This window comes from Rhineura floridana, chromosome 21, assembly GCF_030035675.1.
Source record: "Rhineura floridana isolate rRhiFlo1 chromosome 21, rRhiFlo1.hap2, whole genome shotgun sequence".
NCBI lineage: Eukaryota > Metazoa > Chordata > Lepidosauria > Squamata > Rhineuridae > Rhineura > Rhineura floridana.
This window is the reverse complement of record NC_084500.1, coordinates 4,468,793-4,483,869: the sequence shown is the minus strand read 5'-3', so window position 1 is coordinate 4,483,869 and position 15,077 is coordinate 4,468,793. Positions and strand designations below refer to the sequence as shown.

General features: G+C 43.5%; 1 protein-coding gene across 1 annotated transcript in view; it reads right to left on the bottom strand.

Annotated features, from left to right (window-relative positions):
* CUX1 (cut like homeobox 1) overlaps window positions 1-14,813 on the bottom strand; it is a 378,915-nt gene extending 364,102 nt beyond the window's left edge. The window contains exons 1-2 of the mRNA XM_061605172.1: window positions 14,709-14,813; window positions 14,386-14,587 (exon numbers count right to left, since the gene is read on the bottom strand). Coding sequence (XP_061461156.1) covers window positions 14,386-14,421 — 36 coding nt within the window. The 5' untranslated portion in view covers window positions 14,422-14,587; window positions 14,709-14,813. The remainder of the gene's footprint in view (window positions 1-14,385; window positions 14,588-14,708) is intronic.
* Window positions 14,814-15,077: the final 264 nt, after the last annotated feature.

The window sequence follows — 15,077 nt, the reverse complement described above, 5'->3', positions numbered from 1 at the left end:
TTCATATATATTTATATGTATGTTTAATTTATATATAATGTTGGATTTTTATTTGCTTAAATTGTTTCCCCTGTTTTTCTTTGTAAAACAAAGTAACAGTTTAGCACGCTCTGTATATTTACTTTTTTGAATTTATAGCCTCCCTTTTTCTCCAAGGAGCTCAAGATGGCACCCATAATTCTCCCCCTCCTCATTTAATCCCAACACCATCCCTGTGAGGTACGTCAGGCTGAGAGGCCCCAAGGCCACCCAGTGAGTGGTGATTTGAACCCTGGGCATGCAGGTCGCTGCCATCAACCAAGATGGCGGCGGAGGCTTTTCTAAGGGTCTGATACCCCTGCCGCCATATTCATTGATGGCACACATGCATGCTACGCTGCATGCGTGCACATGCCTACCATCAATGTAGATGGCGGTAAGGGGCATCAACCTTAGAGAAGCCTCTGCTGCCATCTTGGTTGATGACACCTGAGCACGCAGCACACAGCATTCACTTAAAGGGAGAAGAGGTAGGTGCAGTGCGCAGGCACCGCAGTTCCACACAGCCTGTAGAGGTGGGGGCTGGGAGCTCTGTCTCTGCAATCTGCGGCAGGGTCGGGAGTTGTCCCTGCCAAGGATCGTGGAAGAGGAGCGCTGCCCCCACATCCTAAGGAGGGGTCCTTCAGGGGCCCCTCTGAGCCACAGGGGCTGTTGGCCTGGGCCTGACCTGGCCACCCTTTGGCGCCAGCCCTGATCCTAACCACTACAACACACTGGATCTCAGGTATGGGGTAGGGAGAATTATTTATATTTGTTTTCTTACATTTATATCCCACCTTTCCTCCAAGGAGCTCAAGTGGTGCACACAACCCTTTGAGGTAGGTTAGGCTGAGAAGCAGTGACTGGCCCAAAGTCACGCCAGTGACCTTCATTGCCGAGTGGAGAGAGACCAGAGTCTGAATCCCAGGGTTCATACTTCTAATACCTTAGCCATTACACCAGAGGTTCCCAAACTGGCCCATGGTCCATCTGGTCTGCGAGTTGCACTCAGGTGGTCCGTGGCAAGTCTGTATTAAATATTCATATTGAATATTTTTAATCCTTCTTTTATATCTATGGAATGCAAAAATATACAAGAAATGGGTTAGGTTTTAGTCTTATTGTTGGAATTTTGAGGTTTTAATGTGAATTATGTGTTTTTATGTTGTACGTCGCCCAGAGTGGCTGGTAAACCAGCCAGATGGGCGACTAATAAATTTAATAAATAATAACATAATAATAAAAGATGCAGTGAAAATACCTTTAAAAATCATACAGCATCTAGCACAGGCAAAAAAATAAGTCACCTGCCAAGGCCATCAGCAAGTGGTGGTGGTGGGGGAGTTGCGAACCACTGCTCTATAGAAACACAAGAATGTGCCTTGAACTGAGTCAGACCCATTCATTAATCTAGGTCAGTTTTAGCCAGGAGTCTCTCCCAGCCCTACATGGAGATGCCTTTGGGGATTAACCCTATGGCCTTCCACATGCAAAGCTGATGCTCTGCCCACTGAGCTATGGCCCTGCCCCATAGAGACTTTTTTCACTCCTCCTCCCTGGTTGCATATTATTATTTGTGTGTTACACAGAGATTTGTGTGCAATACTTCTTTATTCATTCATTAAAAATATTTGTATACCACTATTTATAAAAAAAAAAGCAGTTTGCAACATACATATGCTAAAAACCATGTTGAAAAAAAATAAAATCTGAGAACGTCCACTGTTACAGAAATATATTTCCTTAATTGCCTGCATTTTCTTGGCAGCATAGAAAAGTTTTCAGCAGACGCTTAAAGGTTAAAACAGAAGGCGCCCTCAATAATAAGCAAATAGAAAAAAATACATGTTATGCAAGTATTATCTAATTCAATCAATCAAGTTTGTCAGGCAACCAAATAGAAGTTATAGCCAAAGTAATATGTAATGCTTTATCAGTGCAATCCTATGCAGGCCTCCTCGGATTTGCACCCCATTCAATTCAATGGGATTTGCTCCCAGGTAGATATGCATAAGCATATGTGTGTGTATATACGTATCACATGTCTTATATCTAATATGCATCAGATGAGAGGTACAAATACCTTTAGTCAGGTGTAGGGAACCTATGACCCACCCCCATGTTGCTGAATTACAACTCCCATCAGCAAGCATTGCCAATGGCCAGTCATTATAGGAGATTCAGTTCAGCAACATTGGGAGGACCAAAGGTTCCCCACACCTGCCTTAAATTGTGCAGTCCCATACTCACTTACCCGGGAACAGGCCTCATTGCATTCAATAATAAAATAAATAAAATAGCATAAGAAGAATAAAATGCAATGCTGAAGTGAAATAACATTTTAGAAAAGTTTATATCTCTGATTTTCTTTGTAATTATATATATAGCACATAATTTTATTTGAAACTTTCTGTATAGACTGAATTTTTTTTTCTACCTATGTGCTATGTATATTTTTTAAATGGGGAGCTCCAATAAATCTTTGGTAATTATATGTCCCTGGCCTTTCAGGGGACAAATGCTTATATAGCAGCATACAACAGAATAATCAACAACAATAAAATCCACACTTCCCAACCATATATCACAAAAGAGAAAAAATAAAATGCAGAAATCAAATATGCGACTGTAAGACTAACACCAGTCCCACAATAATAGTTACTAAGGAGTCATCCATCAAGGGTTTTGTTTTTCGTTTGGTTCTTTACTCTGCAATCCTATACCTACATCCCAGAGAGCACATCCCATTAAACTCAATGAGATTTACTTCTGAGTAGACATGTACAGGATGCACAGCATGTCAAGATGGGCACGTATTAGGTCCACTCGGTGCCTTCCTAGCTTATGATTGTACACCCTTATATTGGGGAAACCTCCCATAGAAGATAATATGATTTACATCTGAGTAAACATGCCCAGGATTATGCTATAAGGTTTCTTGGGGACTGGACTAGGGTTGCCAGGTTCATGGCCTGAGACTGATCCTGTATCTTTAGGAGAAGAGAAAGTCAGCCAAGTGCAGGTGTTCTTGCAACTCTGTAATGGGGAAAACCACAAGGTGGAATTCTCCCTTCCCCCTGCTCAACTTTTAAAGATACAGAAGGCCTCTTGGTTGCCAAGCCCAGCCTCCAAGAGGTCTTCTGTATCTTTAAAAGTTGTGCATTGAGAAGGGAGAATTCCACCTTGTGGTTTTTTCCATTACAGAGTTGCAAGAACACCTGCACTTGGCTGACCTTCTCTTCTCCTAAAGTTACAGGATCAATCTCTCAGGCCATGAACCTGGCAACCCTAGACTGGACAAAAGTCCAGGTCACTGTTGAGTTAAAGTGGTGGTTCATAAAAACAATTTTGAAAAGCAGAATGGGAATCCCCCCCCATCAAGCCTATGTCACATACATGCAACATGCTTTCTCCTCCATGGCCAGTGCCAGAGGTTGCCAACATCAGGCAAGTTGCCAGGGTTCAGACTGGCAATGGTGCTCACCAGGAAAAAACGCACCTCATGGGCTCATGTAGGGCTCAGCCTGGTCAAAGGTAACTTGAACTGTCTTTGGCCTTGTCAAGCCTGATCTGAAGCAAGAATGTGTCCCAGCAACAACATTGGGGCTCTCTCTTAATCCGCATGTTCCCATTTCACATGCGGTTCCCAGGCTTGGAGTTGCCCAGAGCACACACCTCTCTTCAGAACTGAAGCCAACTCCGTTTCTCTACCGCCATCACCAAAGTTATGTGAATGGACAGGAAAAGGGCCATAGTGTTGGAAGTGGGGCAAGAGCAACTCATGTTTTGTTCTTTTGTTTGTGTTCCAGAAGGGAGAGAGAGTCCGGGTCCTCCAGATGGATAGACTTGCCTACCTTTACCTGTGGTACTCTGACTTCATTCCGTCCAGACTTATATGCTTAGGGAAGCTTATCTGCCCCTCCTCTGTCCGCCCTTTCTCTTCTTCGACTGTCCGAGAGAGAAGAGACATCTTTGTCTCTCCTCTCTCCCTCCTGAGCCATGAGGGCAACTCCCAAACCTGGCTGTTGCACCTCCAACTTAGTCAGAACCAGGTATTCTTTTCCTATCTACTCTGTATTTCTATAAATAAAGTAGCTTTTCTTATTTTACTAAGTCTTAAGTCTCCGTGATCTCAATGCAGGGTAAAAACCTGCTTTCTTAGGTAAATGCACACCCTGGCACACACACAGCTCAGGCCATTGACGATCTCTGCTAATATCTATACAAATTCACACAACACATAGCTCAATGGGTGGAGCATCTGCCTTGCATGCAGAAGGTCCCAGGTTCAATTCCCCACTGGCATTGCCAGGTAGAGCGAGGCGAGACTCCTGCCTGTGAAGACAATACTGAGCAAGATGGACCACTGGCCTGACTCAGTATAAGGCTGCTTCCTATCTATAGTGGCCATTCTGAAAACAAAACAGTCTTTGCCAACACAGACATCCTAGCGTTGGTAAGCCAATACACATATATAGTGTGATTAAAAGGGGTGGGGGTAGAGAAAAGAAAAGTTTGCAACATGTGGGGCTTTTTAGTTTACAGAAAAAGTGAGTAAATGGTGACATGACAGAGGTGTGTACAGCTCTGCATGGTGTGGAGAAACTGGATAAAGTTTTTCTGCCTCTCTCATAACATTAGAACGTGGGGACATCCAATGAAGTTGAACGTTGGAAGATTCAGGTCAGACAAAAGGAAGGACCTTTTCCACACACCGCATAGTTAAGCCAGAGCTTGGAAAATTTACTTTTTTTGAACTACAACTTCCATCAGTCCCAGCCAGCATGGCCACTGGATTGGGTTGATGGGAGTTGTAGTTCAAAAAAGTAAATTTTCCAAGCTCTGAGTTAAGCTATGGAATTCACTCCTACAAGAGGCAGTGATAGCTATAGCATGGATGGTTTAAAAAGAGAATTAGGCAAATCCATGGAGGAGAAGGCTTTCAATAGCTACCAGCCATGACAGCTATGTTCTACCTCTGCTGTCAGAGGCAGCATGCTGGCCGGATAGGCCTGATCCAGCAGGCTCTTCTGATGTTCTTAACCATTCTGCCAATTCAGTCCACAAGTAGTAGCATGGAACTTCTAATGGCAAAGCATCCATTAAAACTCCCAAGTTCAGTCCCCGGCGGCATCTCCAGGGAGAAACCCTGATCTGAAACTTTGGAGAGCAGCTGCCAGTCAGTGTAGACAATCCTGAGCTAGAGGGAGTAATGGCTCAGGATAAGGCAGCTTCCTGTATCCGTAAAGCTAAGCTCAAACACTGACATGCCAGTTCTCCTTTGGCAGAGTGTTCTTGACACTGGGAAGCAACCCTTCATGCAATTGCTCAGCAGCTTCCAGGAGTGGTAAAGGTGGGCTACCCCACAAGATTCTTCAGCCTTAAGATTCCGCAGCATAGATCCATGACCAATACTGGGAAATGCTTTGGGGCTTTAAGAGACCTTAAATGAGCAATGGAACACAGCCAGGGAAAAAACACACAAAGGATCTCTCCCTGGAGGCTTTTAAGATGAGAAAGCATGATCTATTCATCAGATATTACTAAATTCTAGGAATTCTCTAATTGCAAAGGGGTTGGACTGAAGGAGCAGTGAGATCTCTTTCAATATCATTCCATGATTCAGACATGAAAGGAACAAAAACTTAAGAATGGAACCAGCTACAGACAGAAGTAAGAAGTCATGATCTGATTGTAACCTTGTGAAAAATACCCCGGCATCATTTTTTATGCTAAACAATGTGAACATATGCACGTTTTCATAAGTTACTCCATGGATTTTCTTACAAACAATAGTGCACAGAATCAGGTTGCAAATCAATTTTAAAGCCATTCCGTTATTGTGCATTAACAGGTTGTTGTTTTTTAAAAAAATAAAATCTATGTAGCAAAGAAACACTTTTTTGCAATTGCTTTGGGATGGAGAACCTGTAACAATATATATCTGTGATATAAAGGAGGCACCACGTAGCAGTTACCTATCATGTGTAAGACTGACTAGGGTTAGTTCAATAAACCCACAAGAACTCCAGCATCACTTTAATTTTCTCAGAACCAAGAAATGGATATTTTCCTGGAAATTTGGAGTTTACAGCAACATTAACTGGATAATGTGTACAGGCCCCAGAAGTCTTTTGCACCTCCATACTTTATATGCACATTGTGCAAATTTAAAAGGTTTGGGAAACTTCACAATTTTAAATTTTGATAATATACAGTTCTGAAAATTGATAGGTTTTATAAGTGTAGCCAGTGTAGCACAGTGGTTAAAGTTTTAGCCTGGGACAGTAGGGTTCAAATCCCACTCAGCCATTAAGGTCACTGGGATGACCTTGGGCCAGTCACTGTCTCTCAGTCTAACATACCTTACAGGGTTGTTGTGAGGATAAAATGGAGGGGAGTCATGTATGCCATCCTGAGCTCCTTGGAGGAAAGGAGGAATATAAATGTAATGATTATAAATAAATATAACTTCCTTTGTACTATTTCATTTGTTTTTAAAATTTATATTGTAATGGCCATTGGCTACAAACAATAAACATCTGACTGAATTAGAAAAAAAATCAGAGCTCGGAAGTAATTAGTTACAAAAAAACAAATTACTTGTAATTCATTACTTTTTTGAGTATCGAGTAGGTAATATTTTGATTCAGAAATATATATACACACACACAATTCTGAAATAGTCTGATAACAAATTGCAACCCATAAAACAGTATTTTTTAAACACTCAAATATGCTTGCAATCTCTCATTTACAGTCTCTAATTTTGCAAAACATCTTTACTTTCATAAAGTAAGTGCTTACAGTCCTAAGCATTTTTAGATTTTTTTAAATTCCTTCTCTGCCTCTTGTCTTGGGGCTAACACACAAACAAGCACTAACCACTTGGATAGCTGTTCCTTCTCTCCCTGCTGCCCCCCTCCTTCCCAGGGAAATAGACTCAATACAACAAACAGGTCACATTGAAGCTTTACTGTGGCTTCACTGCTATAAACCCTTGAAACTAGCTGAACAGCTATGATAGAGTTTTCAGTTCTCCTCCCCCCCATAATGCAGGGACAAAGGAGAGTTTTTGATTTGGTGTGGCAGTGTATTTTAGATTTATATGTCTGTGAGTTTGTGGCAGAGATGAACACCCAAATAATCTCTCCCTTCCACCCAAAACCAGAGTAATGTTCCACCATATACAACAAGTTACACATGATCCAAAGTGCTTAAGAGTAAGCACTTTGGCAAAATCGAATGGCTTTCTCTCCTTGGTTACATTTGGAGGGTTCAGCGTTCATCCCCTAGAGCAGAGGTGGCCAGAGGTCATTGGACTACAACACCCAGCTGGTGTCTGCATGGACAATCTGCAGTGGAACACTGGTTTGCATGTCGTGCTAAACCAAACCATGGCTTAGCATGTACGCTCAAGCATGTGGGCTCTGCGTCTTTTTTGCTGCCACCCTACGCTGAGCCAAGCCGAACCAGGGCTTGTGGGTTTAGCTCTGTCCAGGCTAACCACGAGCTGCAAATAGGGATGGGTGAGAATTTATATTCCGTTCACATTTAAAGCCAAATCTATCAAATTTGTACTTTCCAAAACAATATGAGCACCGAAACACAGCCCTCCTTCGAAATCCGCATGTGTCTGAATTTTGCAATGCAGTTCTGCAACCAAACAATGTTTACAAAAATGCACATACAGTAATACCTCAGTTAACAAATCCTCCAGGAAAGAAGCTCCTTTTAACAAAGCTTTTTTCGGGGGTGCAGGGGGTATGAAGGGTGCACACTCTGATAGTCAGAAAGTGGCTCCTTGTCTGTTGGATTGCGGTTGCCGCAGGCAGCTCTCATGCATGGCTGCAATGGTGCTAGGTGGCGCAGGCACTTCCACAGTAAACAGTGCTTTGGGTGCCCTGGAAGCACTGTTTACTACAGGCATGTCTGCTTGAGTGTAGGGGACGGTGGCACAGAGGGGAGGACAAGCACAGAGTGGTGGCAGTGGCTGCCCCTCGTCTGCCTGATAGAGTGTATGGAGAGGAGAATTATGCTCAGAATTTTAGATTGCTATAACAAGATGCTGCATGATAAAAGAAAAAAGGCAAGGCAGGCATCCCTGGATGCATTTTGGAAGAACCCTTCAAGTGGTCTGTATGCAAGGCTTACCTGACCTGGTTGTTTCATTGCAGACATGCGTATTGTTAGTTTTGAATAAAAAGTTTGCTGAAATATTTTGAACTGCTCTGTAGGAAACTATCTCACTTCTTTCCCTGTTATTTCTACCTCAGTGCCAACGTTTCTGTTAAAGTAGTAATGCCCAGGAACGCACATGCTTTGGTAACGGAGGTATTAGGGAAAGAGTGCTTAGAAACAGATTAGGGCAAATAATCATCAAAATGCGTTACGTTTGGATAAATTGCTTGCAAAAATGTGCACCTTAGTCAATACTGCATCCAAAAATATGTTCAGCAGGAGAAATGCGCACTAAAACAGCGAAGAATTTAATGAGGATTTTTTTTAAAAAATGCAAATTGCTGCAGAAATGTGGAGAATTGAATTTAAGACTGAAAAAATGAGAAGCTAAGAGAATAAAAACTGACATCTTTCTATCCTTAGTCAGGGATGATGAGGGAAATAATCCACCCGGGGGGGTGTCAATGGTGAGCTACCCTTGACGTTCAAGGATGTGGCACCATAAGTAAAATAAATATCTATCATGAGTTCTTCAAACTGGGTGGGTTAAATAACAAATGAATATATAAGAGAAAGGCACACAGCAGTTCATTGACTTCAGAAGGACAAACACTGTAGGATTATATTTTGAAAACTGTACCCAGAAGAATGTATTTACTTACTTGTGTAAAGGAAGCTCCAGGGAAGTGAGCACTGAGCAGTGACGTCTGTTTTATGGATGAAATATCCTCACCCGGCCTTTACTTTAAACCACACCTCAAAGAAAATATATCAATAGGCATTCCAACAAAGTCAAGCCCTTAGCTTTTTATTTATGCAACTTCAAAAAGAGATTATTCATATCCATTGCTTGTGAAATCAATACCAACCTTTCCACCGAATCTGGGCATTTAAAATCACGGCAAAGGTCTCTGTGGTTGTATTTCAAACTCTATTACTGTGGCATCAACTTGAGTTTCCATCGCTGGTTCCCTTTGTGCTAAATCTGCTCAGTGTTTTTTATCTACAGCAGAGATGGGGAACCTGTGGCCCGCCAGATGTTGTTGGACTACAACTCCCATCAGCCCCAACCAGCATGGCCAATAGTCTGGGATGATATTTATATCCTAACAACTTCTGGATGGCCACAGGTTAGCCACCCCCTGAACTAGAACAATACAGTATATTTGTTGGGTGCAGGTTGTATATGTGCTTTCTCTCCAGTAGTCCTTATTTATCTGGGATAGTACCATTTCCCTGGAAAATGACTGTCCTGGGCATCATGCACAACAGCAAACTAGTGGTGGCTGGTGATCATTGGGATTGGTGGAGGGGGAAGGGGGGAGCTCATGGTATGCAGAGCCAGAGCCAGTGATAGGTGGAGCCCAGTGATACCTGCCCCCCTTTGGGGCTGCTGCCAACAGGACATAAGACCATAAGAAGAGCCTGCTGGATCAGGCCAGTGGCCCATCTAGTCCAGCATCCTGTTCTCACAGTGGCCAACCAGGTGCCTGGGGGAAGCCCGCAAGCAGGACCCGAGTGCAAGGACACTCTCCCCTCCTGAGGCTTCCGGCAACTGGTTTTCAGAAGCATGCTGCCTCTGACTAGGGTGACAGAGCACAGCCATCATGGCTAGTAGCCATTGATAGCCCTGTCCTCCATGAATTTGTCTAATCTTCTTTTAAAGCCGTCCAAGCTGGTGGCCATTACTGCATCTTGTGGGAGCAAATTCCATAGTTTAACTATGCGCTGAGTAAAGAAGTACTTCCTTTTGTCTGTCCTGAATCTTCCAACATTCAGCTTCTTTGAATGCCCACGAGTTCTAGTATTATGAGAGAGGGAGAAGAACTTTTCTCTATCCACTTTCTCAATGCCATGCATAATTTTATACACTTCTATCATGTCTCCTCTGACCCGCCTTTTCTCTAAACTAAAAAGCCCCAAATGCTGCAACCTTTCCTCGTAAGGGAGTCGCTCCATCCCCTTGATCATTCTGGTTGCCCTCTTCTGAACCTTTTCCAACTCTGCAATATCCTTTTTGAGAGGAGGCGACCAGAGGTAGGTAGAGGCAGAACCAGGACAGTCCTCTGTTTGAAATGCTGTTTGAGGACAGCTATTACTTTTCAGGTTATCCTGTATTACAGGGGGAGGAGGGAAGATCTTTTTGGCTGCATGGGCAGATTTTTTTTTTTAAAGCCGGCCACACATGCATCCTTTTCAGAGGTTGAAGGAATCAGAGCAGGGCAGGCTTTCCAAGAAGGACCCACCCATTCAATGATGTCACCAGTGATGTCGGCTAAAGGGTGTGGTTTGGGGGGAAATGACCACAGGGACCCCCTGAAGGACTCCAATTGGCCTGGAGGCTGGAGAACCCTAACCCTGTTCCATTTGATATCTAAGCCCGGTTTAAGGATAAAGTAAAATCAGAAGGGAGAGCAGGAGGGACCTTGAAGTTGCCCATCAACAGTGAGCACCTGAATAGCAGATTGAGCAGGTACACAGTTCAGCTGGGTGACAATCTTCCCCAAAAGGGGATTATTGCCACTATTTCTAAATTTGCATCTACACAGAGCTGAGCATATGCACATTTTATGTGTCCCTTTTATTGTCCTCTTGTTTTGGTGATGCATTTCCTTTTTGGGGCAGTTTGAAAGTGGCTACCCTATCCGAGGATGCAAAATTAACCATTTGGAAAACCCTACCCTTTACCCAAAATTACATGAAAGAGCTTGGGGCTACTTTTTCAGTGAGGCAGAAATATCAGGGAAGGTACTTCCCTAGTTGATAGGCATTCTCCAGTCCCAACAACTCCAGTTAGTGCCGCTCTGGGCTCCTGCTGGGAGGAAGGGCAGGATATAAATCAAGTAATAAATTAATAAATAAAATAAATAGTGCCAAATTCGGCTGCCAGATTGCTGACCAGGATAAGCTGGTCGGTGCATATAACATCAATTCCGGCACAACTGCACTGGCTACCAATTAGTTTCTGGGCTCAATTCAAAGTGCTGGTTTTGACCTATAAAGCCTTACGCAGCTCAAGGACCAGCTTTCTCCGTATGAACTGACCTGGACCCTGTGCTCGCCATCACAGGCCCTTCTTCATGGGAGGCTTGGAAGATGGCAACACAACAACGAGCCTTTTCAGTGGCATCCCCCTGGCTGTGGAATGCTCTTCCAAGGAAGGCATGCCTGGCACCTTCCTTAGGTGCCAGGCAAAGACCTTCCATTTCACTCACCCCTTTGGCCCTTAAGGTATGCTATCTTAGTTTTGTTTGTTTAGGTTTTAAGCTTTTATATTGTATGTTTTCAAATCTGTTCTGTATTCTGTTGGAAGTGCAAGACCATTGGGCATGAGGCAACTAACAAATGAAATCAATCAATCAGTCAATTTAGTGCACCAGTCTGGACACATGATAGGTATACTAGGAGAGCTGGCAAATCACTGGAGTACCCTGGATGGTTTCCTCTCCCAGTTTCCCCCCTTGCCCTGCTAGCCTGATGGATCCGGGTTGTTAAGAATGGGATCATGCAATCTTATGTTTAATACACAATGTGGCATTGTTCCAATTTTAACAGCAGAGAACAAGAGGAGGAGGCGGGGGGGAAGGGCAAAAAAGATGTCTGTCTAGCCTGAGCCAACCTGCTAGAAACACATCTGGTTAAAATTCAGGGTTTTAAATCTGCAGTAATATTTTAGAAATACATTTGGTAAGTATTAAATTGCTATGTTGTAGCTGGTAATATTTACGATCGCAATGTGTTAAGCAGAGGTTTAGACCTGTCAAGGGAGAGGAATGATTGTCATATGGCCTAACAAATGGGGTGAGGATGTAAATTACATTTTATTGTATTTTTAAAAACTTTATTGTAATCCTGTTAAAAAAGAGCTATGTCTTTGTCAAGTCGTTGCCTGTGCAGAATAAAAGAAGGGTTTTTTAATGTGCCTCTGAACAGCAGCCTCAAGTGCTACCTTCAGCATGGGAAGGAAATGGAAAGGCCTCATTGTAGTAAGCACCCAGCAATTTAATCTCAAACGGAAGATGGATCGCACGTTCTTAGGAGCAGACGAGCAATGATGCATTCCTGGAGAATAGCTCTATTGATGGCTATTAGCTGCGATACGAAAACAGAGCCCCTGCTTGGTCTCTGAATACCAGGGCCGGCCCTATTATTATTTTATTTATTTATTTATTTATTAAATTTCTATACCACCCCATAGCCGAAGCTCTCTGGGCGGTTCACAACAATAAATAAACATCAGTATACAATAAACCACAAAGAAAACAAATTAAACATACTAAACTACAAAATACTAATATACTAAAATACTAAAATGTGAAAATATTAAAATGTTAAAAGTTGAAATTAACTGTTAAAATGTTAAAATGCCTGGGAGAAGGGGAAGGTTTTAACCTGGCGCCGAAAAGATAGTAATGTTGGCGCCAGGCGTACCTCAACAGGAAGATCATTCCACAGTTCGGGGGCCACCACTGAGAAGGCCCTTTTTCTTGCTGCCATCCTCCGAGCTTCCCTCTGAGTAGGCACCCGGAGGAGGACCTTCGATGTTGAACGAAGTGTACGGATAGGTTCATATCGGGAGAGGCGTTCCACCAAGTATTGAGGTCCCAAGCCGTGTAAGGCTTTAGAGGTTAAGACCAGCACCTTGAATCGACCCCGGAAACATATAGGCAGCCAGTGCAAGCGGGCCAGAATCGGTGTTATATGTTCGGACCGCCTGGTCCCTGTTAACAATCTGGCCGCTGCGTTTTGCGCAAGCTGCAGTTTCCGAACCGTCTTCAAAGGCAGCCCCACGTAGAGCGCATTACAGTAATCTAATTTAGACATTACAGTAATCTAATTTAATATTAGGCAGAGTGAGTCAGTTTCCTCAGGAGGCAAATGTCGAACAGTGGTAGGGAGATGTTGGTGGACAGATCTGTGTCTCATGTGCCTTGCCCTACACCCCATTTATTTATTTATTTATTTATTTAACTTGTATACCGCCCCATAGCCGAAGCTCTCTGTGCAGTTTACAGCAATCAAAAACATTAAGACAAATATACAATTTAAAACACATATTTTAAAAACAATTTAAAACACAATTTTAAAATTTAAAACACATGCTAAAATGCCTGGGAGAAGAGGAAAGTCTTGACCTGGCGCCGAAAAGATAACAGTGTTGGCGCCAGGCGCACCTCATCAGGGTAATTCCATAATTTGGGGGCCACCACTGAGAAGGCCCTCTCCCTTGTTGCCACCCTCTGAGCTTCCCTCGGAGGAGGCACCCGGAGGAGGGCCTTTGATCTTGACCGTAGTGTACGGGTGGGTTCGTATTGGAAGAGGCGTTCCATCAGGTATTGTAGTCCCAAGCCATGTAAGGCTTTATAGGTCAAAACCAGCACCTTGAATTGAGCTCCGAAACATAAAGGCAGCCGGTGCAAGCGGGCCAGAATCGGTTAACCCCATTAAGCTAGCCTACTGCCTTCTGGTGGGACAGAAACCCACTGCCAGTGCTGAAGCAATTCAGCTGCCAGAACAGTTGGCTTTTGTTAGGGAGAGGAGAGAAATTAAATTCGTTTCACATTTAAAGCCAAATCACATTTGCACTTCCTAAAACAACGTGAGAACCAAAACTGAGCCATCTTTCCAAATGCAGTTGCGCAGTGCAGTTCTCCAACCAACCAACGTTTACAAAAATGCATAGAATCATAGAATAGTAGAGTTGGAAGGGGCCTATAAGGCCATCAAGTCCGACCCCCTGCTCAATGCATGTGTTAGGGGAAAGTGTAATAATGAATATACAAGTGAAAATAACATGCATAAATGCATTGTCGGGTGAGAGATGGCTTGCAGAAGTGTGCACGTTAATCAAAACGGCCTACAACAATGCATTTGTTCGGAGAAATTCACATGAGGGCGTTGAAGAATTTTCATGAAGATTTTTAATTTAAAGATTCGCAGATTGCTACGGAAGTGTGGAGAACTGAATTTAAGATTGGCTAAAAATGAGAAACAGAACAGAAAGAGACGGATCCTTCTCTTCCGAGGTTTCGTACACGGAATTGGGGAAGCGAGCGAGTCGTCTGGTCCTACACCTCGGGCAGCAGAACACTTCAAGTCAGCTCTGCAGACACCAGGGGGCAGACAGATGGGAGAGAGCGCCGCAATTTAAAGACATGACAGCCCTGAGTTACCTTCCTCACCTACCTCTCGTAATGAGTAGCACAATTTGCTCCACGCCATAAAGTCATGGCTCTGTTTGTTACGCTGGGTGCTTCCATGTCGAAGCTTTGATGCTGCTCATGCATGCATCCACATGACACCATCTTCGTCAAAATGCCATCCCGTATTCCTTATTGGATTTGAGTTTTCTTTCTGGAGTTGGAGTTTTCTGTCTAAAGGGAGACTCCTGCATTGAGCAGGGAGTTGAATTAAAAATCAGGTGCAAGGAACATTCCAGGGGTGAGGGGAGGCCCTCAGGGACACAGATCTCAGGCCCAGAAATATCAGCTTCTCACCAAAATACTTACCAGCACAAACCAAGAAGGCTTCTGGTGCAGCACAGTCCAAGGCCCAACACAGGGAATCCATCTAGATCAAAACATGGTCCATAACCAAACTCAAGAGACAGTCCAAGGTCAGTCTCACAAGATACAACACAGCAAGGAGACCTAACAAGAGCCAGGATCCAGAAACTTGCATATTTTCAACAACTGGAAGGGTCATGAAGGGAGCCTTATACACTCTAGCTTCCTGAACCACACCCTAACTACAGCTGCTGAGAATGAAGGAGTATCAGGGATTACTTACTCATGAGTAGACCCCTTACTCACTAGTAGACTGCCAACTCTGGGTCCACAGACGCCTACTGGACTGCGATAGCCTGGCTTCGGTTGTCC